The 23,324-nt window shown below is 36.8% G+C and overlaps 1 protein-coding gene and 1 non-coding gene across 3 annotated transcripts in view; one reads left to right on the plus strand and one right to left on the minus strand.

Moving 5' to 3' along the window:
- SGPP1 (sphingosine-1-phosphate phosphatase 1) overlaps positions 1-23,053 on the plus strand; it is a 40,244-nt gene extending 17,191 nt beyond the window's left edge. The window contains exons 2-3 of one of the 2 annotated variants that reach the window (XM_037031130.1): positions 11,400-11,489; positions 20,640-23,053. In XM_037031130.1, the coding sequence (XP_036887025.1) occupies positions 11,400-11,489; positions 20,640-21,191 (642 nt within the window). In that variant the 3' untranslated portion in view covers positions 21,192-23,053. The remainder of the gene's footprint in view (positions 1-11,399; positions 11,490-20,639) is intronic. The other variant, XM_037031131.1, reaches the window with a different exon arrangement.
- On the minus strand, positions 10,332-10,521 carry LOC118977023 (U2 spliceosomal RNA). The gene has a single exon (XR_005064429.1). It is a non-coding gene; the product is annotated as a U2 spliceosomal RNA (small nuclear RNA).
- Positions 23,054-23,324: the final 271 nt, after the last annotated feature.

Below are 23,324 nucleotides of genomic sequence, written 5' to 3' on the forward strand. Positions count from 1 at the left end.
AATATCTACACATAGCATTGTACTCAGTGGTGAAAGACTGAAAAGGTTCTCCCCAAGATTAGGGACAAGGCAAGAATGTCCACCTCTTACCACTGCTGTCTAACATTGTATATAGTAACTTCTAACCAAAGTAATTAGGGAAAAAAGGAAAGAAATAAGACATATAAATTGGAAAGGAAGAAGTAAAACTCTCTGTTCAGAGATGACATGATCTTTTTTTAAAAAATATTTTCCTTTTAAAACTATTTTAAAATTTATTTCTAGAGAGTGGGGAAGGGAGAGGGAGAGAAACATCTTTCAGTTTCCTTTTTTCATGTATGCCAACCAGGCATGCGTTGCAATTGGAAATCAAACCAGCAACCCCTTGCTTTGCAGGTTGACACCCAACCAACTGAGCCACACCGGTCAGGGCAGCAGATGACATGATCTTACAAATAAGAAATCTCAAGGAATCCACATTCATTTATCCACTTATTTTACAGTTAATAAATCAATTCAGCAAAGTTGCAAGGTAAAAGATCTAGCACCCAAAACCTGTTCTTTTCTAAATTTTTTTTTATTGTTACTCTATTATAGTTGGGAAAATTGTCCCAGTTTTCCCTCTTGTGCTCTCCTTTACAATCCAGCCAGCGCTCCAGCAATCAATCCCCTCACTGTTGTTCGTGTCCCTGGGTCATTCATATATGTTGTTTGACTAGTCCCTTCCACTTCTTTCCACCTTTATTCCTCTTCACCCTCCTTTCTGGTCGCTGTCAGTCTGTTTTAATAGTCCGCTCATTCTGTTTTGTGCATTTTGTTCATTAGAATCCTCTTATAAGTGGGATCATATGGTATTTCTCTTTCACCAGCTGGCTTATTTCATTTAGCATAGTGTTCTCTAGTTCCATCCATGCTATCAGGAAGGGTAGGAGCTACTTCTTTCTACTGCATCATATTCCATTGTGTAAATGTACCATAATTTTTTGATCCACTCATTTACTGATGGGCACGGCACGTAGGCTGTTTCCAACACTTGGCTATTCTAAATAGTGTTGCTATGGACATAGAGGCACCTAGGTTCTTTAGAATTGGTGATTTGGAATTCTTAGGGTATATTCCCAGCAACAGAATTGCTGGGTCAAAAGACAGTTCCATTTTTAGTTCTTTAAGGAAATTCCATACTGCTTTCCACAGTGGTTGCACCAGTCTGCATTCCCACCAACAGTGCACTAGAGTTCCCTTGTCCCTCATCCTTGTCAGCACTTGTTATTTGTTGATTTATTTATGACAGCCGTTATGGCAGATATGAGGTGATAATCTCATTGTGGTTTTAACTTACATCTCCCTGATGACTAGTGATATTGAGCATCTTTTCATATGTCCAGGGGCCATCTGTATGTCCTTCTTAGAGAAGTGTCTATTCAGGTCTTTTGCCCACTTTTTAATTGGATTGTTTGTCTTCTTGGTGTTGAATGGTATGAGTTCTTTGTATTTTGTAGATCAAACCTTTGTCTGATGCATCATTGGCAAATATGTTCTCCCATAAGGTCAGTTCCCTTTTCATTTTGATGATGGTTTCTTTAGCCATGCAAAAGCTTACAATTTGATGTAGTCCCATTTGTTTATTTTTTCCCTTTATTTCCCTTGCTCTAAGAGATACATCAGGAAACATATTGCTGTGTGGAATATCTGAAATTTTGCTGCCTATGTTTTCCTCTAGGACTTTATGGTGTCACAACTTGTATTTGCCTTTTATTCTGGTATATGGTGTAAGTCCGTGGTCTAGTTTCCTGTTTTTCCATGGATCAGTCCAGGTCTCCCAACACAATTTATTGAAGAGACTATTTTTCTCCATTGTATGCTCATATCCCCTTTTGTCAAATATTAATTGACCATAGAGACATGGGTTTATCCCTGGGCTCTCTATTCTGTTCCATTGATCTATGTGTCTGTTCTTATGCCATTAACAGACTGTTTTGATTACAGTAGCCTTGTAGTATAGTTTGATATCAGGTATTGTGATTCCTCCTGCTTTGTTCTTTCTCAAGGACTCTGTCAGACTACTGAGGCTTTTCAGCCTCTTTTTTTATTGCATATACATTTTTTAAATATTTGTTCTAGATCTGTGAACTATGCCATTGATATTTTAATAGAAATTATATTGAGTCTATAGATTGCTTTGGACAGTATGGACATTTTAATAATGTTATTCTTCCAATCCATGCACATGGTATATGCTTCCATTTATTTCTATGATCCTCAGTTTCTTTGTTCGGTGTTCTATAGTTTTCTGAGTACACATCTTTTACCTTCCTGGTTAAATTTATTGCTAGGTACTTTATTTTTCTTGTTGCTCTAGTAAATTGGATTTTCTCCCTGATTTCTCTTTCTGATGTTTCATTTTTGGTGTACAATAATTTCTGAATATTGACTTTGTATCCCACTATTTTGCCAAATTCACTTAATGAGGTTGAGTAGAGTTTTGGCAGAGACTATAAGGTGCTCTATGTACACTAACACGTCATCTGTGAATAATGGCAGTTTTACTTCCTCCTTTCCAATTTGGATGTCTTTTATTTCTTTTTCTTGTCTGATTGTTGTGGCTAGAACTTTCAGTACTGTGTTGAATAAGAGTAGTGAAAATGGACACCCTTGTCTTGTTCCTGATCTTAGTTGGAAAGCTTTTAGTTTTTGCCCATCGCATATAATATTGGCAGTGGGTTTCTTGTATATTCTCTATCATATTGAGGTATGCTCTATCTACTCCCACTTTGCTCTGTGTTTTTATCATAAATGGGTGCTGCATTTTATCAAATGCTTTTTTCAGTATCTATTGATATAATCATGTGATTAAAAAGCTCTTTTTCTATATACCAGCAATGAACAATCTGAAAAGGAACTTTATAAAACAATTAAATTACAATAGCACCCAAAAGGACACAATACCTAGGAGTAAATTTAACCAAGTAAGTGAATAACTGGTACACTGAAAACTACAAAAAATTACAGAAATAAATTAAAGACCCTTATTTTTGAGATAGGATATGAGAGGGGACCCCCCATAACCTGGAATTATCTTCCAGAGGGCGGGCCCATTCTAGTACAGGCTTCCGCTGCTAGACGAGTGTTCTTGGAACCCACCTGTATCAATGTACCAACTGCCATTGTTATGAGAGGCTGCATTTGGCTTCAGTGAATTTATTTGGAAGATTCTTTCATCGTATTTGCCTGTTTCACAATGGGTTATTTATGAGTGTACGTGCCCACACAGCACTGAGTGTTCAGTAATTTTTGACCAAATGGCATGACCCCCTACCCTACCCTCCCTATTTATCCATTGTTACCCAGAGCAACTTTTGTTGTTTCCCCTGATGAAAAAGTCCTCAAAGGGAAACATTTTGCTCATGTGGAAGAGGTGAAACAAAAAACAGCAGAAGCACTAAAAGACATCAAAATCAAGTTCAAAATCAGTTTTGAGCAGTGGAAAAAAGTATCTAGATAGGTGTATTGCATCAGAGGGAGAGTACTTTGAAGGTGACAGAGTTTAATAAACATGTAAGAATAAATACACAATTTTTTATAAACAAATTCTGGGTTTTTTGGATCCCCCCAAAATACTGTTGGATTGTAGAAGATATTTGCATTAGTATTCACAGGGGATATTCCTCTGCAATTTTTTCTTGTGATTTTTTGTCTGGCTTTGATATTAGGGTGATAATGGTCTCATAGAATGAATCAGGAAGTGTGCCCTCCTCTTCTATTTTTTGGAAGAGCTTGAGAAAGACTGATGTTAAATCTTCTTTAAATGTGTGGCAGAATTGACAGGGGAACTCAAGAGCCAAAGATTTCAGCAGTAGTTATAGTTGATATGCTTAAGTGATTATTGCATGTGGAAAGTTGTTCCAGGAACTGTGATACATGACCAATGTGACTCCAGGAGGTAGACAAGCAGTTCAACCTTTGTGCCCCAGGGGTTCTCTGAGCCTTTGTGTTCCTGGGAAGGAACATCCAGTGACACAGATAAAGAATTGTTGAGACTGTAACTTGTCTGACTAACCTTTTTTCCAAACCCCTTACTTACCCTTTTCTTCTCCTTATGAAAAAGGTCAGCTTGAGATGAGATGTTAAGACAGTTTTTAGGGTACATAACCCAACATCTTCTCGGATCCCTGGCATCTGAATAAAGCATTCATAAAGATTCAGTCCTTGTCTCTATGTATTGGTTCTGGTAGTGACAGGCAGCACAAATGCTGACTTTTCCAGTCACCAGTGAAGCCATCTAGACCTGGGTCTGTCTTTGTTTAAAGGGTTGTGATAGTTGATTTAATTTTTTAATTGTTATAAGTCCATTTAGACTTCCTATTTCTTCTTGAGTCAGTTTTGGCAATTTGTTTCTAGGAATTTGTCCATTTCATAGCTTATCTAATTTGTTGGTATACAATTTTCATAGTTTTCCCTTATAATCCTTTTTCTTCTGTAAGATCAATAGTAATGTCCCCACTTTCATCTTTGAAATTAATTATTTGCCTCTTCTGTCTTTTTTTTTTTGTCAGCCAAAAAAAGTTTGTCAATTTCATCAATCTTTTCAAAGAAACAACTTTTGGTTTTGTTGTCTTTGTTTTCCTAGTCTCTATTTTATTTTTCTTCACTCTAATCATTTTATTTCCCTGCTACTGCTAGGTCTGCATTTAGTTTGCTCCTCTTTTTCTAGTCCTGTGGGTGTAGAGTTGTGACTGATCTGAGATACTTCTTTTAATGTAAGGCCTCTACTGCTTACCATTTCCCTCTGAGTGCTGTTGTGACTGCATTACATATTTGTTGGTATGTTGTGTTTTGGTTTTGCTCGTCTCTAAGTAGTGTATAATTTCCCTAGTGATTTTTTATTGGCTTAGGTTTACTTCAGAAAAGTTTAATTTTGCATACAGTTGATATTTATTATTCATAGATTGCATGTTTGTACAATTATTAATTTATTTATAAATTTATTTATGCATGTTTATAAATTTATTAATTTACCCACTCGTTAGAATTTATTTGTGATCCCACAGTCAGTGCATTCGCAGATGTAACAAAGAGACAAAAGTTTGTCACCTAGCGTTCATGTTCCCAGCTGAGATTGAACAAGGCAGTGCTCTGCTTTCTTGTTTCAGCTATTATATTGTAAACGAGAATCCTTTTCAAAGTCAGTTTGGTTTGATGTTTTTCACTTGTTTCATGTTTTTTTGGTGGTGGTGGTGGTAGTTTTGCTGTTTAAAATAGTCCTCAAGCACAGTGCTGCAGTGGTGTCTAGTGATCCTAAAACAAAAAAGGTGTGATATGCTTTACAAAGAAAGTATACATGTTAGATAAGATTCATTCAGGCATCTGATACTGTTCTGTTGGCCATATTAATGAATCAACAATATAGTGCACCCAGAAAAAGGAAGAGGAAATTCACCTATTTGTATGTGAGGAAAATGCTAATGTAGTATCTGAAGTATATGATGAAGCTATAGGAAAGGTGGAAAAGTGACTAAATTTGTGGCTAAAAGTGGCTAAATTTTCAGAAGGCATGAAAAATATTAAACTTGTAATAATCTTTTTTTTTTCCAAAAGATTTATTTATTTATTTATCTTCAGAGGGGAAGGGAAGGAGAGAAGGAGAGAAATATCAATGTATGGTTGCCTCTCATGAGTCCCCTGCTGAGAACTGGCCTGCAACCCAGGCACGTGCCCCGACTGGGAATCGAACCACGATCGTGTGGTCTGCAGGCCCGCACTCAATCCACTGAGCTATACCAGCTAGGGCAAACTTGTAATAATCTTGAGGCTACAGGAGAATTTTTAAAATACCTCTTAAGGGAACATAGGAAAAGGACTGTGGGATAGTCGATTTTAAACACTGATGCAACTGGCTTTTCCACTGTCTTATTTCTGTAATTCTGTCAGTGTTTTCCATCATTTATTTTGGGCCTCTATTGCTTGGTAAACATGTTTATAATTGTTATATCTCCTTAATGAATTTACCTTTTATCAGCCTATACTGTTCTTGTGTCCTTTGTAAAAGTTTTGGCCTAAAGTCTATTTTGTCTGATACTAGTATAGACACCTAGCTCTCTTACATTTTTTGTTTGCATGGAATATGTTTTTCCAGTTGTTCGATTTTAACAAATTTGTGTGTTTGGATCCAAAGTGAGCCTCTTTAGGCAGTATATAGCTGGATCTTGTATTCTTATCCATTCTCCAAATCTCTGCCCTTTTTTTAAAGATTTTTATTTATTTATCTTTAGAGGGGAAGACAAGGAGAGAAATATCAATGTATGGTTGCCTCTTGTGTGTCCCTTGCTGGGAACTGGCCCACAACCCAGGCATGTGCCCTGACTGGGAATCGAACCGCGATCCTTTGGTTCGCAGGCCTGCACTCAATCCACTGAGCTACACCAGCCAGGGCCAAATCTCTGCCTTTTGATTGGGAAATTTCAACCATTTCCATTTAAAGTAATCACTGATAAGGAATGACTTCTGCCATTTTGCTTTTTTTTCTGTATATCTTGTACCTTTTTTTCTTTCTTATTTCCTACATTACTGCTTTCTTTTGTGTTTATTTGATTTTTTTTGTAGTATACCATTTTGATTGTCTTCTCATTTCCTTTTGTGTATATTTTTTAATTTCTTTCTGATTGCCATGGGGATTTCAATTAACAGTGCAATATATTTTGAAGGATAATGGATTACATGATAGATATGAATTGAGGAAGTCAAAGATACCAGCAACATATTTGGCCTAAAGAGTGGTAAAGAAGTCATTAGCTAAGAAGGAGATATCTTCAAGAGTAACTGATCAGATGAGGAGAGGGAATAGAAATCAAGAGTTCAGATCCAATCCTGTTACATTTGAGATGCCTGTTAGATGTTGAAGTAGACATAGCAAGGTGGCAGTTAAGTACACAGGTCTGGTGTTCAGGAGAGGTCCCGACTAGACACAGAAACTTTAGTTATGGACACATGGATTGTATGTACTTTATAAGATCATTAAGGAAGTGAATATAGATTGGGAAATGAAGTGTCCTTAGAACTAAGCCCTGGAGCACACTAATATTAAGGATTTTTAAGAAAAGAAGAACTAACAAAGATGATTAAAATGGAGTGGTCTATATATATTTTATATATTTGTGATAAGTAGTATTTTGGGGGGAAGAATAATTCTGCATAAGTCTGTTTTTCTTCCAGTTACATCTAAATGAGGATAGTGGTCCTAAATTTGTTTCTAGAGACAGTTTAATAGAAAATTAAATATAGATGCAATTTGGATATGTTATAAATAGTATCTCAGGTAAACTGTTATGAATAATTCTTCATCCCCCCATGCAAACACTCTTTTAATTTAATTTAATTTTTTATCCTTAACCGAGGGTATGTTTTTATTGATTTTAGAGAGAGAGGAATGGGGGAGGGAAGAGAGAAAGAGAGAAACCATTAGTCAGTTGCCTCCCATATGTGTCCTGTCTGGGAATGGACTTTGCAACCTTAAGTATGTTCCTTGACTAGGGATCGAACCCACAACCTTGGCATATGAGGATGATGCTCTAACTGACTGAGCTATTCAGCTAGGACCACAAATTCACCTTTAAATTATTACTTTTATCTAATTTATGTAGTTTGGTCTAATTTATTTACTTCAGTCCTAAAATCTGTGATTTTTTAAAAATGTATTTATTTATTTTTAGAGAGGGGAATGGATGAAGAAGGAGAGGGAGAGAAACATCAATGTGTGCTTGCCTCTCATGCACCCCCTACTGGGGACCCGGCCCACAAGCCAGGCATGTGTCCTGACTGGGAATTGAACCAGCAGCCCTTTGGTTTACAGGCCAGCATTCCATCCATCGAGCCACACCAGCCAGGGCTGTGATCTTTTTTTATCTGCTTAAAAGTAACTGATGAAATACTTCTTTGCATTGATACTTTGTGATTCAGAATTTTATTATTCAGTGGGGAATAAATATGAAAGTCATGCAGTCAGACTTGGATTAGGTATTCCTCCAAATGTGTTTGTTTCCAGAAAAAATAATCTAGGGGAAATATTCTGAAAGTAGAAACTAATAGCTGAAAAACATCAGCCAATCAGTAAGAATTAAGAGTGACTTATTCTTTTCCCAACTAGTCACCTTACCCTAGTAAAGTCTAAAAGTGCTCTGAAACAGGGTAAAAGGAAAATAAAAAGGCTAGCAGCTTCTTTCTTAACCTCTGTGTGTAGCTTAATTGCATTTCTAATTCTCCCATTTTAGTACTTTGAGCATGGTAAACCTGAATTAATGTGGATCGAGTTGTGAAATTCAGTTTCATTGTCCCTACATCAAAACCCTCCTTTTTTCTCTATCTTCAGCTCTAGCTTTTGAGACTTTCTAAATAATTTTTTCTTCAATCTTTTGTATATAAGTAATTTCCATCAATAACTTTGTACATTTTTACCTCTTTATAGGGTCTAAGTGCAAAAAAAGAAGAGGCTAGCATAGGAGAATTTGTTTATTGTTCTCTTTTTTGGCTCTACTTTACTAAGTGTCTGTTAAGTGTTTATTTGTTTTCTTTGTTTTTTAATTAACAGAAAAATGAAACAGTCCTGAATGTCTAATACAGAGATGGAAGCCACCATTACTCTCACCTAGGTTATACCAACAACCTTTTAACTGGTCTCCCTATTTCCACTTTTGATCCATTATTGTCTAATCTCAACATAGCAACCACCATGACACTGTTCTGCGTAAAACCCTGCAATAGCTCCTTATTGGATTCACAATAAAAGTCAAATTTCCCACAGGGGCCCCTCAGCTTTTGCTTGCTTTGGCCCCCCATTACCTCTCTCACCTCTCTTCCTACTTGCTTTCTCTGCTCTGGCCACGCTCATCTTCCTGCCAGTCACATTTTCTTATTAGAGACTTGCTTCTTCTACCTGATTCCCTTGCCTGGTAAATTCTTCTCTCGGGTGTCTGCTTTCTCTCAGCCCCATCTAGTCTTGCCTTAAATCTCTGCTTCTCAATAAGGCCTGTATTGGCTGTCTTTTACTTACTGCTTTAACCTTGCTCCCCCACCCCACCGCCACACTCCTGAACTCTTGATCTTAGCCCCAAACCTCAGCTCTCCAACAAAACTTATTTCTCATTTTTGCTACATATTCATTATGGCTTGGCAAACAGCTTTGTTCTACTTAGAAACTCAAAAGAACCCAGGTTGGTGGAAGTTTGCCCATCTTGTGATGCATCTCAACATGAGGCTTCCAGGGTCACAACCGTAGGGAAGAGAGTTCATAGACTGATTGAAAGTAGCATATGTGGGACTTCCAGTCAGGGAAGCAGCATAGGTAAACATGGATCGCCTCCTCACAATTATAACTTAATTATTGAACAGCCACCACACAGACCTGTCAGAAATCGAGTTGAATGGAAGTCTGACAACTATGGAATTAAAGAAACCACATCCATCCAGACTGGTAGGAGGGATGGAGACGTGGAATGGTCTAGTACCACATTGATGTGTGGTGGATAAGAATTCGGGAGGGATACCTCAGGAGCAAGGAGTCCCAGCCCCACACTAGGCCCCCCAGCCCAAGGTTCCAGTGCCAGGAAGATAAGTCCCCACAACTTCTGGTTGCTAAAAAACCAGCAGGGATTGAGTGGTAGAAGAAACTACTGGAGTCCCAAGTAGTTCCTTTTAAAGAACCCACACACAGAGTTACTCAGACTCTCTCTCTGAGCCAGAGCACTGGGGTAGCACCTTGAAAGGCACCAGTGGCACACAGGGAGGAACTGAAGTGGCTGGCTTCAAAGCGAGAGCTTGGGGACAGCTTTCTCCTAAACAGAAGGGAGGGCAAAGCCATAGAGCCAGTAGGCAGGTGCAGTATCTGAGACTCCATCGACCTGGCTAATGCTGTTTGCCCTGCCAACTTACAGCTGCTACAGTGACTTTACCATATGCGTGGCTGGTTCATTCTTCACAACTTCTAGATCCTTTTAAACAAAAACAGCTGCTCTCAGTGAGCCACCAGCCCCCATACCTCTTGCTACATGGCCCAGGTGTGGCACTAACCGCAGCCGGCCTAGATTCACAGTTTGGCTTTGCCTGGGAATCTCCATGCCCAGCACAGGTAGCAGCCATCTCAGATTGCTCTATGGCTCAGGCAGGGTGTCCCTGAGCCAAACACAGGTGGGGGCTGCAGTATGCTAATAAAGGTTAAAAAATTAGAAAAGGTAAAGCTGCAGCCAACTACTGAGCTGAATTCATATTTATAGCAATATATAAGGAACAAGAAGAACATGGATTCTTGTGTGGAAATCAGAAAAAAAAAAGATAGTTAAAAGGGAACCAAGAGAGTGTCATACTATAAAAATCAAGAGTATGAAGAAAGTGGTAGGTCACGCTAAATGCAGTGGGAAAGCCAAAATACTATAACTCTGTACTAAATCTTTACCATTCTTCTTAAATGGTTATTTAACTACTTTTTTAAATCAACACCATTTCTGATAAGAACAGATACTACACTTGATCTTAGCCAAAAGGCCAAGAAGCGATTAAACAACACCATTTCTTATTGAACCGCCTTGGCTTCAAATTCTTGAACTGTCTCAAATATGCCCTCCCCCTTTCTTTAGAAATTTACCACCATGCCTCTCCACCATTTCTTTCTCCCCTCTAATGCCAGGAGAGCCAAAACCAACTCCTAAACTAGTGCTGTTGAAACCCAGACTTGTCTACATTTTATTTCTTCCTTTTTACGGTCTACTGCTCCCAGTATCCCATTAAAATTTTTATCAGTAAAGTTACCATTTGAAATTTTAGTGGAGAAGTAGATGTGGAAAACAGATTAGAAGGTATTGATTCAAAATGGGGAAATGTATGGGAAGGTGGGCTGGAATGGGAGTAAAAGGCAGAAAAATATACTTAAACAACAATAAAATAAAATAAATAAAGTAAAATATAAAATAAAGTAGGAAATGTCACTAGGAATTGCAGATAGCAGTTACTAATGGAAGTGAGAGGGAGATAATGCCTAGTCTGCCTCCCCCCCCGTTAGTGAGGCCCAGTCAATGGGCCAGATTCAGGTGCTATTCCAGAGGCACTTTCATTTTGTAGCTGTAGTAAAAGTGTGTCTGCTACCTGTTTTTCTTCTGTAGCTGGCGATTGAATCTTTACTGTAGAAGCAAAAATGAGTCAGTTCCCCCAACGAAGAGTGTGGAAACAGTATTACATTCACTTGTTCATTTCATGCAAAAGGATTTCTGGAATGTCTCTGCTATGTGCCATGTTTAGGGTTAGTGCTAGAATATACATTGCGGAGTAAAAACTCACAATTCTTGTTTTCATGGAATTTTATAGTATAGTATTTGTTTTTGATTTGCTTGTTTGTATTTAGCGTAATTTATTTAATTTTACTTTTTTTCTTCCTTTAGTATCCTCTTATATATGGACTGATTCTTATTCCCTGCTGGTGTTCCCTAGTTTGCCTAAGTAGAATTTACATGGGAATGCACTCCATTCTGGTAAGAAAAATGTTGTATTTATAGTGCATTAATTTTTATGAAATTAACAGGCAATTTAATAATTTTATATTATTTGTAAACTTGCATGAAAGTAAATGAGAAAATACAGTTGTTGTAAATCTTCTGTGTTTTGCAAAATGTCAGCATGATGCTTTGTGGCAGTTTTAATGTAGTAATCACGTACTTCATAAAAAAGAGTTCCCAGAAAGCACGATAACCAGGTATTATACTCAGGATAACATTTCTTCCTTCTTCAAGTCTCAGTTTTATTTTCCTTCTCATTCTTTTGTATGCCTCTGATGCTGAGTCAAAACCAACAATGGGAATACAGAAACCAAGGAGAGCTCTGCTTATTAATCAAGACCCAGTGCTTCAGAAACTTAAATGCACTTAAACTATGCACTTAAACTATTTTGATGTCCCTGTGTACTCTCTTCAGCCACATCTCACTTCCCTTCTTCATCTTTTCACCAGATTATTGCAGCAGCTCCTTAATAAGTAGTCCTCTTTCTAATCCGACACCATGCTGTGCCGTGTTCAGTCTCTTATTATGGTATACTTCCCGGAACACAAATGTGATGCCACACTGAATGACTTTAAGTTGGCTCAAATGCGAAGGGTGTTTCTTACCTCCATACCTTTCTTTAGGATTGCTGGAACCTGTACATGAAAGGCCCTTTACCTTTCTTAGCCTAGCTTACCTATCCATTCTTCAAGATTCATAAAAATACTCTTATTTCCTAGAAGCCTCATTACCTTTTCCATCTTCTCCTTTTGTGAGATTGGGTAGGTGATGCTTCTGCCAGAGTCTTTTGACCATAATCCTGGCAAAGCACTTACTCTAAACTGAACGTGCTTTTTTGCCTCATCTGTAACCCACAGTAGACAATAAGCAACATGAGAAAAGTAACTATTATATGTTCTCTATCTCTTTTATCTAGTGCGGTGTCTCTTAAAGCACTCTGTGAGTACATTATATATTATGTTGTAGATAAATGAACAAAAAAAAGGTGGAGATATATGAGCTAATTCACGGAATCCAAAAATTTCTAATGAGTATGTTGACTTTTTCTTGTCTTTAACAACTTTCACCATTATAATTTTCTACTCATAAAAATATCTCACTAGCTTTAGTCATAACTTTGGAAATACTGGATTTCTATTTTTTACAGAGATTGTTTGCCTCTGGAAGTTACTGCTGTACTAGTAAATTTCCAGAAGTCCCAAATATGATTTTAATAAGCAAATTATTTGTGTTTGACTTTTTATAATTTGTATTAATACAAGTTGTGAATTTATATACAAGTCTCTGTTTCTGACTAATCTCTACTAATTTTATAATGAGCCTAAGTATCAGTCTTATATCAATTATAATATTTGTCGCAAGAAAATGTTGTTATCCATCTCTGTGTCTTTTTAGAGTTACTCCCTTCTACCAAAGGTTAGCAATATCCTAAGATACTTCAAATGGTTATGCATTTGTGAGTAATAAAAAAAAAATGAGGACTTCTAGTCAAGATGGCGCCATAGGTAAACAGAGATCACCTCCTTGTACAACCACATCAAATTACAACTGAACTATAGAAAAACTGTCACTCAGAACTGTCAGAAATCAAGGGGAATGAAGTCTGACAGCTGTGGAATTAAAGAAACCACATTGGGGTGGAGACATGGAATGGGTTGGTCCCACATCCACATGTATTGGATAAAAATTTGGGAGAGATAATTTGGGAGCAGGGAGTTCCAACCCTACACCAGGGTTCCAGTGCCAAGAGGATAAGTCCCCATACTTCTGGCTGCAAAAACCAGCAGGGACTGAGTTGATGGAGGAAACTACTGGAGTCCCAAGCAGTTCCCCTTAAAGAACCCATACACAGAATTACTCAGACTCTCTCCCTTTGAGCTCCACCACTGGGTAGCAGCTTGAAAGGCACCGGTGGCACACAAAAAGGAACTAGAGTGTCTGTCTGGCATCAAGGTGAGAGCTGGAGGACAGCCTTCTCCCAGACAGAAAGGCAGCAGAGGCCATTGTCACTTTTGTGAACCTTCCCCCCACAGAACTGGCAGGTGTATGCCTGTATCTGACCCCATCAACCTGGCTAACAGTTTGCTCCACCCTGGAGTGCCCTGAGACCCAGTCCCACCAAACTTGAACTTTGGGGCCTAAAAGCTGTTAACAGTGACTTTTACATATGAATGGCTGGTCTTCCTAAATCATATCAAACAAGCAACAGCCAGCCTCAGTGAGCCACCATTTCCCCCATACCTCTTGTTAAATGGCTCCAGATCTGTCACTAGCAGCAGCAAAACCTAAATTCATAGCTTAGTTAAGCCTGGGAATCCAAGCCCAGCACAAGTAGTAGCTATCTGCAGATTGGTTTATAGCTCATGCAGAGTGGCCCCGGGCAGAACACAGGTGGGGGCTGACCTTGGTCTGCACCACCCAGGAAACCCCAGAACCTGCACACAAAGTGGACATCTACAGACCAGTAGGAGGACCGCCGCCCTGCCCTTGCACAGCTGATCTTCCAAGGAGGGTGAAGGTCATTGGCCAGGGGTCATAGCCAGTCTTTGCAGCTGGCTGGCCTGGATAAATCCCTCCCATTGACCTGCCAACAGCAACAAAGGCTCAGCTACAAGAGGAGAGTGAACTCGGCCCACACAAAAGGTGCACCATGAGTACCAGCTTTTTTGTTTTTTTTTTTCCTTATTTTTTGGTATTTTTCTATTAAATCCATTTATCCCCCTTAACTCCTCTCTCGCCCCCACATTTTTCTATATTTTAATATTTTAGTAAAATCTGCATTTTGAACTGTTTTCTTAATCATAGTTTGTATCTTCATTGTTTATTTTGAAATTAGTATGGATCTATAGTCAGAGTATGCTGTAGAGCTTGCTAATAGGTGCTTAGATACCCATTATCTAAACTAGTATCTTCATTAAGAAGAGAGTTTTAATATGCTCTAAATAATTTATAATGAGCGCTCCATTCAGTATGTGCTATATGCTTTGTTACTGTTGCAACACAGCAATAGCTTTGTTTGTTTATTTATTTATTTATGTTTAAAGATTTTAGTTATTTATCTTTAGAGGGGAAGGGAAGGAGAGAGGGAGAGAAATGTCAATGTATGGTTGCCTCTGGTGTGTCCCCTGCCGGGAACTGGCCTGCAACCCAGGCATGTGCCCTGACTGGGAATTGAACTGTGATCGTGTGATTCACAGGTCCGTGCTCAATCTACTGAGCTATACCAGCCAGGGCTGTTTATTTTTAATATTAACCTACTTTCATAACCATAATTATATTAGAAGGTTATGGTTCTGTATATGGAAATGTTTCTTGGAAATTTATTATGAGATTGTAAAATATGTTAAGATTTTAACATATTTTTAAAACAAGAAAAAAACCTAGTCAAGCCCCTCCCAAAAAACCCACCCAAAACCATGTTATAGAGAAAGATCTAGAATAGTAAACACTAAGAATCTTAATAGTGATTATTCCTGGATAATAACTTTGTTATTGTTTGTCTGTACTTTCTACTTTTTCTATTTTGAATATGTATTAAATTTGAATTCTGTTGTGCTGGATGGATTTTGAAATTTTTGGATGCCCCCAGCCAGGAGCCTGGCCTACAGCCCAGGCATGTGCCCTGACTGGGAATTGAACCAGTGACTTTTCAGTTTGCAGGCTGTTGTTCAACCTACTGAGCCACACCAGCCAGGGTGTTTTACAGTGTTCTTGTCAGGCAAAATGTGATGAGTCTAAGGAATTGCTTTAAATGTCTTAGTTTAATGAATCAAATATTTAGTGCCTGTTTACTGTGTGTCAGACACTGGGTGTATGTGTGTGTGTGTGTGTGTGTGTGTATATATATATATATATATATATATATGAGATAAAGTATTTGCCTTTGAGAAATCACAGTCTAAATACTAATATGTAATATAAATATGTCATGCAGTAATTTTCAACTGGGATTACACAGTAGAATCACTGGGGAGCTATTTTTTAAAATGCTGATGCTCCATTCCCACCTCAGTTAGATCAGAGTCTCTGTGCCCTGGCCTAGTATCTCAGATAGAGTGTAGAGCATACAACACCATCCTGATACGCCAAAATTGTGTTCAATCCCTGCTCATACAAGAATCAACCAATGAACTCATAAATAAGTGGAACAACAAACGAATGTTTCTGTCTTCCCCTGCCTCCCTCCCTTTCCCTTCCTCTCTCACTCTTTCTCTCAAATCAATTTTTTAAAAAAGACAAGAATCGCTGAGGTTTGGCCCAAGCACCAATATCTTTGTTAAGTTCCTTGAGTGATTTTAATCGGCACCAAGAGTTCTGAACCTTTGGCTTTCCAGGAGAATTAAGCAAGCAAAGAAGTAGGAAACAATGTAGTAACTGTTGCAGCAGGTTGTAGAAGATGCTAAGGAAGCAGAGAGGACAAAGTTCCTTATTATGGAGTAAGAGGAGAAAGTTTATGGAGGATATAGATGCCTGACCAGTCTCAAAAGATATGAAATAATTTGCTTAAAATATAGGTGGGAAAGGTAATCTTGAAATGAGAGGAAATAGTCTATAAATTCATTTTGTTAATTAATATTTTTCCTAGACCTACAATTAAAGGAGTCACATAAAACAATTAAAATTTTAAATAATCTCAATTAGTTTTATAAAATAGAAAGATATCAGTGAGAACTTACTTTATAGGAAAATATTTTTCTAATATGTTTAATACAATAATTGTTGAAAAACAGTAGAGACTTATTTATAAATAACTTAGTAGATTTTGTGAAAATAGAGAAAAGAAATTCCTGTAAAGGATTCATTTACTCATTCACTCATCCATTCAACAAATATTTGAGTGTCTACAATATGCTAAGCTTCATGGTAGATGGTAACCAACAAAATATAATCTATAATGAACAAAAATAGTGCCTCAAAAATTCTTAAACATTCAATTCTTAGTCTGTTTAGTAATTGTATCTTCTCTAGCTATTCTTATATTCTAGTAGCGATATCCAACCTTTTGGTATCCCTGGGCCACACTGGAAGAATAATTATCTTGAGCCACACATTAAATATTTTGTGATACATAATCACAAAAAAAATCTCATAATGTTTTAAGTAAATTTATAATTTTGTTTTGAGCCACATTCATAGACATCCTGAGCCACAGGTTGTATACCCCTGTGAAGTATTCTGATTTGGAGAGGAATATTTTTTAGAATATTGGTTTCAAGTATTGTACCTTTGACTCTTCCAGTCCACAACAAAATTTTTATTGTACTGTTACTGTACAGTAAGGACAGTGGCAGAAATTTGGGGTATACCGAAGTCTTCAATATAAAAGGCAAACTTAAATTTTTTAAAAAGATTTTATTACCTTTTAGAGGGGTCGAGAAGGAGAGAAATATCAATGTGTGGTTGCCTCTTGTGGGTCCCCTGCTGGGAACTGGCCTGCAACCCAGGCATGTGCCCTGACTGGGAATTGAACTGCGATCGTGAAGTTCGCAGGCTCATGCTCAATCCACTGAGCTACACCAGCCAGGGCAAACTTAAATTTTTTGATTAACATTTTTATTATCTTGTAGCAAGGAAGGCTTTCTTAAATGAGAACACTGATAATACTACTACATTAAAAGTTAGGACTTATGTTCACCAAAAGATGCCGTAAAGCAAGTGAAAAGGCAAGCCACAAATGCCAAAATGATGTTTATGGCACATATGATTGATAGATTTTATTGATAAAGAATCTATACAAAAACTATATAAGGAAATGTAAATCAGCAAGAAGAAAAACTAAAAGAATAGTTGCCTAGAAAACACAAATACATGTTGCATAGAAAAGGAATAGCCCATAAACTTAGAAAAATGTAGTGACTCATCGAATATAAAGTTCTACAAACATTTTGGAAATTTTTTTATTGTCTTGTAAAATTGAACGTGCAGGCCCTGGCTGGTTTGGTTCAGTGGATTGAGCGCAGGCCTGTGAAGTAAAGGGTTGCTGGTTCGATTCCCAGTCAGGGCACATGCCTGGGTTGCGGGCCAGGTCCCCATTGCGGGAAACATGGGGAGGCAACCACACACTGATATTTCTCTCCCACTCTTCCTCGTTCCCTTCCCCTCTCTCTAAAAATAAATAGAAAAATATTTTTAAAAAATTGAACATGCACTTATCCTAAGATTCTGCCATTCCAATCCAAGGCATATATCCTGAGAAACTTATAGACTCATACCAAGGAATATCAAAAGAAAAATAGCATTGTTTATAATATTCCTGGTTGGCTTAAGAATACATACCATTTAAGAAACATTCAAGTTCAACCATGACAATGAACTAATCCAAAACCTGAGAACAACCAAAATGACCATCAGTGGGAAAATGTATAAATTATTTAATTACATAGCAAAATACTACAGTTGTGAAAGTGAATGACACAGTGAATGAATCTCAAAACTTAATGTTTAGTGTACAAAGCAAATCAAAGAAGATTTCATGCTACATAAAGTTCATAAAGAAGCAAAACTAGATGATATTTTATTTGGAGAAGTTCTTACACACTCCACATATCTTTTTCTGTGTACCAAATGTTGCATAGTAAAAATTTTAAGACCGAAAAACATTGAGCAACTACTTTGCCTAACTGTGTTGAATGTGTCAAGTGACCATTGTTATTGGCAGCATAAAGATAACTGGTATGAAGCCCTGGCCAGGTTGCTCAGTTGGTTGGAGTGTCATCCCATACACCAAAAAGGCCATCAGTTCCATCCCCCATCAGGACACATACCTAGGTTGTGGGTTTGATCCCTGGTCGGGTCACGTATGGGAAGCGACCAACTGATTGATCTCTCTCTCTTCCTCCCCACCCCCACCCCCTGCTCTGTCTCTGAAAAGCAATGAAACATATCCTCAGGTGAGGATTTTTTTAAAGATAACTAGTATGAAAAGAGTGGTTTCAGTGTAGTGATGAGTTTAGAAAAAATAGGAAGTGAGGAAGTGAATATAAGCAACTTTTGATTGAATTTTCAGTGACAGGGTAGGTCTCAGGTGGGTATTCTGAACGCAGTTTGTTTGTGTCAGGAAAGATTCAGAAGCAAAAGTTCTTTTAATAATAGCTTTAATTCCTCCAGCAAACCATTTTCTGTTACCTACCCAAATTGTTCATGCCTAAAACTAAGAGTCATCTTTGACTCCTTTCTCTTCGGCTTCTATCCCACATTTAATCTATCACCAAGTTGAACATGTTGGCCCTAGTGTTAAAATAGTTTACTAAATCCAACTGTGTACTTTTCTTCATGTAGATATGTCTGGAGTGAACCTCTGCAGCAGCCTCCCACCACTGTTTTCAGTGGTCCCCTGTCCATTCCATACTTTTCTTCTATGGCTCATTCTCTAGACAGCAGATGGAGTGTTGCATTCCTGCTTTGGAATCTTTCCGTGGCTCCTGATCACTTTTGAAATAAAATTTAAACTGCTTACGTAGTCTATAAGGGCCCAAATGATTTGGCATCTGCTTATCTCTTTGGCTTCATACCAATTCCCTTTTTCCTTTGCTCAGTGTTTGAGTCACACTGGATTTTTCTTAGTGTCCTGAACTCACTAGGGTTTTTTGTTGTTATTGTTATAAACATTGTTTCATTTTTCACTTAGTGTTTTTAAAAATATTTATTTATCTTTAGAGGGGAAAGGAAGGAGAGAGGGAGAGAAATATCAATGTATGGTTGCCTCTTGTGCATCCCCTGCTGGGAACTGGCCTGCAACCCAGGCATGTGCCCTGACTGAGAATCAAATTGCAATCCTTTGGTTCGCAGGCCTACACTCAATCCACTGAGCTATACCAGCCAGGGCTATTTAGTTAGTATTTTTAAATTATTTTTATTATTATGCTGTTATAATTGTGTCAGTTTTTTCCCCTTTGCCCTCCTCTGCCCATCCCACCTCCCACTCCCACTCCCACACCCACACCCACGGTCAGTCCCCATAGTTTTCCATGTCCGTGGGTTATTCATACATGTCCTTTGTTTAATCCCTTCCCCTTCTTTCCACCATTTTCTCCCACTCCCCTCCCCTCTGGTTACTTTCAGTGTGCTCCATGTTTTCACACCTGTGGTTCTATTTTGTTCATTAGTTTATTTTGTTTACTAGATTCTACTTATAGGTGAGATCATGTGGTATTTGTCTTTCATTTACTAGCTTATTTCATTTAGCATAATAGTCTCCAGTTCCGTCCATGCTGCCAGGAAGGGTAGGAGTTCCTTTTTCTTTCTGCTGTAAACTCACTAGGATCTTTTCTGCCTCCAGCTCTTGACATTTGGTATTCTCAGTACCTAGAATGCTTTTCCTTAGATCTAAAGATAGTGCTGACTCCTTGTTGGAATCAGGTCTCCTCTGCACAGTTGTCACATCCGCAGACAGGTTTCTGTAATCACTCTAATAGGTTCTTTCATCATACTATCTCATTGCCCTGTTTCAGTTTGTTTCATAACACTTATAACTCTCTGAGATCATAATATTTATCTACTGTTTGACTTACAGGGTTATTGAAAGTAAAACAGTATATAGTAGTTTTTCCCATTATAATATAAGCTCTTTGACAGCAGGAATCTTGTCATTCTTTAAATAATGTATCCTCAGTCCCTAAAACAGTGCCAGACACATGTAGGTACTCAGTAAGTATTTGTTCAGTGAATGAATGAGAAAAGAAAACTACTCAGTCTTTCTATCCTCTCTAATTTTGAATTATATGTTTAAATGAATGAAAATGAAGATGGTGTCTTTGAAAAATAAGTATATTCTTTTTCCCAGAAGTCAAAACCACATAATTGAAGCATATTTAATTAAGATTTGAATATAAATTTGTACACTATATATATTTACTTAAATTTATAAATACTTACATTTATATATACTTTTAACATTGTAAATTTATAAAAGGGTAGAATTATGGAAACAATTATTTTATTCATCTTTTTTATTATCATTCAGACAGTTTTTAGTACCCATTTTATGGCCAATTAGTAAAATTTACTTTGAGCATGTGACATATTTAAAAATTTTGTATCTATTAACATTTGAGATGTGAAATATATATTTTTTTAATGCCAAAAATAGTGTTATACTAAACAACTTTACTTTTCTCTCTTCCCAGGATATTATTGCTGGATTCCTATATACCATTTTAATTTTAGCTGTCTTCTATCCATTTGTGGACCTGATTGACAACTTCAACCAAACTCACAAATATGCTCCATTAATCATCATTGGGCTTCACTTAGCCTTGGGGATCTTTTCTTTCACTCTCGACACCTGGAGTACATCCCGAGGAGACACAGCTGAGATTTTAGGAAGTGGTGCTGGAATTGCATGTGGTTCTCATGTTGCCTATAACATGGGTCTAATGTTAGATCCTTCTGTGGATATGTTACCTTTAGTTAGACCCCCCATTACTGTGACTCTTTTTGGAAAAGCCATAATGCGGATCCTTATAGGAATGGTATTTGTACTAATTGTCAGAAATATAATGAAAAAGATCACCATTCCTTTAGCCTGTAAAATCTTCAGTATACCATGTGATGACATTCGAAAAGCAAGACAGCACGTGGAAGTTGAACTTCCTTATCGGTACATTACCTATGGAATGGTAGGTTTCTCTATCACATTTTTGGTTCCTTACATATTTTTCTTTATTGGTATCTCTTGATGGAAAATGTTTTTTATGATAAGAAAGAAGGGTATCAGTTGCTGATATTTAAAAATATATTCTAGTTAAAAGCTAAATCAGAGTTAAGCTTCTGCAGGAATTTAACTGAAATAGTAAAGTAGATTTGGAAGAGTCAGTGCATTTCCCAATGCACATCCAGATTGCACATCCTATTGTTTTAGGTGAGCTGAGCTATTTCAACACTGAGAAAATGATAAGTACTTATTTAGACTGTTGATGTGATATCTGGAGACTTTTGTACTGTTAGAGATTCAAGATATATAACATATATTAACTTACATAATATACAATTATGTATCTAATATATGTTATATATAAAATAATATGTTTTTAACTGGGGTATATTATAAAATCAATAATAATATACAAACAATTGTGCCTGTGTATTTGGACTTATACAGGCATGTTGTTATTAACAGATATATTTGGTGTTTATTCACAATGGGAGCCATTTCCTAATTAAACTGCATAATTACTAGACCAGGATTCATGTGCTACCACATACTGATTTACTGCCTCATTTTACACTGCCATCATGTTACCCATGATGTTGAACATGGGAGGCATTTTTAATGGACCAAATTTTCAGAAAAATTAGTTTTTAGATTCCTTTTTTGGTTCCAGTTCTGTATACTGTGTTGAATGTACTTTATTTGCAGTTCTTCTGGACATCAGTTTAGTAATTCAGGTACTGAATTTTATTGCTTGCTAATTGTGCCTTTCTGTTGCTGTATTAATAAATGCCATGTATACTGTGATATAACAATAACATGCTAACTTAATCTTAAGTTAGATATAATTAGGCATATATTTTTAAAATATGTCAAGCTAACAGGGCTAGAAGTAAATAACTCTCAATTCTTTGGCCTTTGTTTAGAAAGAAATGTGGAATAGGCTAAACTTTCTCCCTAATTAATTGGGAAACTAAATGGATAAATATTCCAATTTTTGTAGGTATTTTTCTGTGCATTGTAAGGTATAGGAACAAGATATATTTTTTTGTACATTGTCTTGATTGTTTATACTGAAGGTAGATGTTTCCAGTTAATGGAAAAGCTGAAATTTATAGATGGGACAATGCACAAAGTTCACATGTAAACAAACCATTTTTGTAAATTATTTGGAAAGGATTGGGTTTAGCAGTTACCTTTTAATACCCACTTATTAGCTACTTAAGGTCAGTTGTAAAATCTAAAGTATCATCATCTAGATCCCATTATTTTTTCTACTTTTATTATTTTCAGAAGGAAATTTGGGTATAGCATTAACCTGTTCTTTATTCTGTCTGTGCCTTTATATTTTGAAGTGTAATTATAATTAGGTTAACATTAAGTTAATTTGTAGTAAGTTTTTCATAAAGAAGCTAATTAACTTTCCATATAAATACACATCCGGTGTGGAATTACTTTAGTGCAATATCCGATTATCCAGAAGTATCATTTAAGATGTTTCTATTTTGGGCAGCATAACTATTTGAGCTCATATTTTTATAATTCCTATTGATAATTTAGGGACATGGTAATTTTTACCATTACTGAGTCTGAGAATTTTAAATAAAGCAACTAAATTTGGGACCTTTACCTATTAGTTAAAAGGAAACCAAGGCACTTGGGAACATATCGGTACGTTGGAAAATGTGCAGAGAACTTTTTTTTCAATATGTATTAAATGAATCAAATTTTAGGGACTATTTCCTATAATTGGGTCTATGCTCTTATTAATGTTTATTTCTAGCTTTAAGGGTATTTGAAAATATTTCATTTCTTTGTGTTTTATTATTATCTATTCTATGATAGTTCCATGCTAAATGTATTTAAAAATAAAAGCCAAATTCAGGATTGCAGGATGTTTTGTTTTGTTTGCCTTCTATGCATTTGTCTCTGTGTTATCTGGTTGGAATTTGTGAAATATATTGAGAATTTTCAATACTAGTAGGCTTTCTTTCTGAAGCATTTTATCCAAAATCGGGGTACTATTTTAAGTAATAGAAGACATTGAAGAAATTCTTCAATGTTCAAACGGACTTTGGGCTTCATTTATGATCATTCTGACGTACTTTTAGTAACAAGCTTCCTAATTTTTTTTGGAAACATGTAAAATATGTTTCAGTAA

The sequence above is a fragment of the Sturnira hondurensis genome, unplaced genomic scaffold (genome assembly GCF_014824575.4).
Source record: "Sturnira hondurensis isolate 20B ecotype Veracruz unplaced genomic scaffold, ASM1482457v3 Scaffold0021143, whole genome shotgun sequence".
Classification (NCBI taxonomy): Eukaryota; Metazoa; Chordata; class Mammalia; order Chiroptera; family Phyllostomidae; genus Sturnira; species Sturnira hondurensis.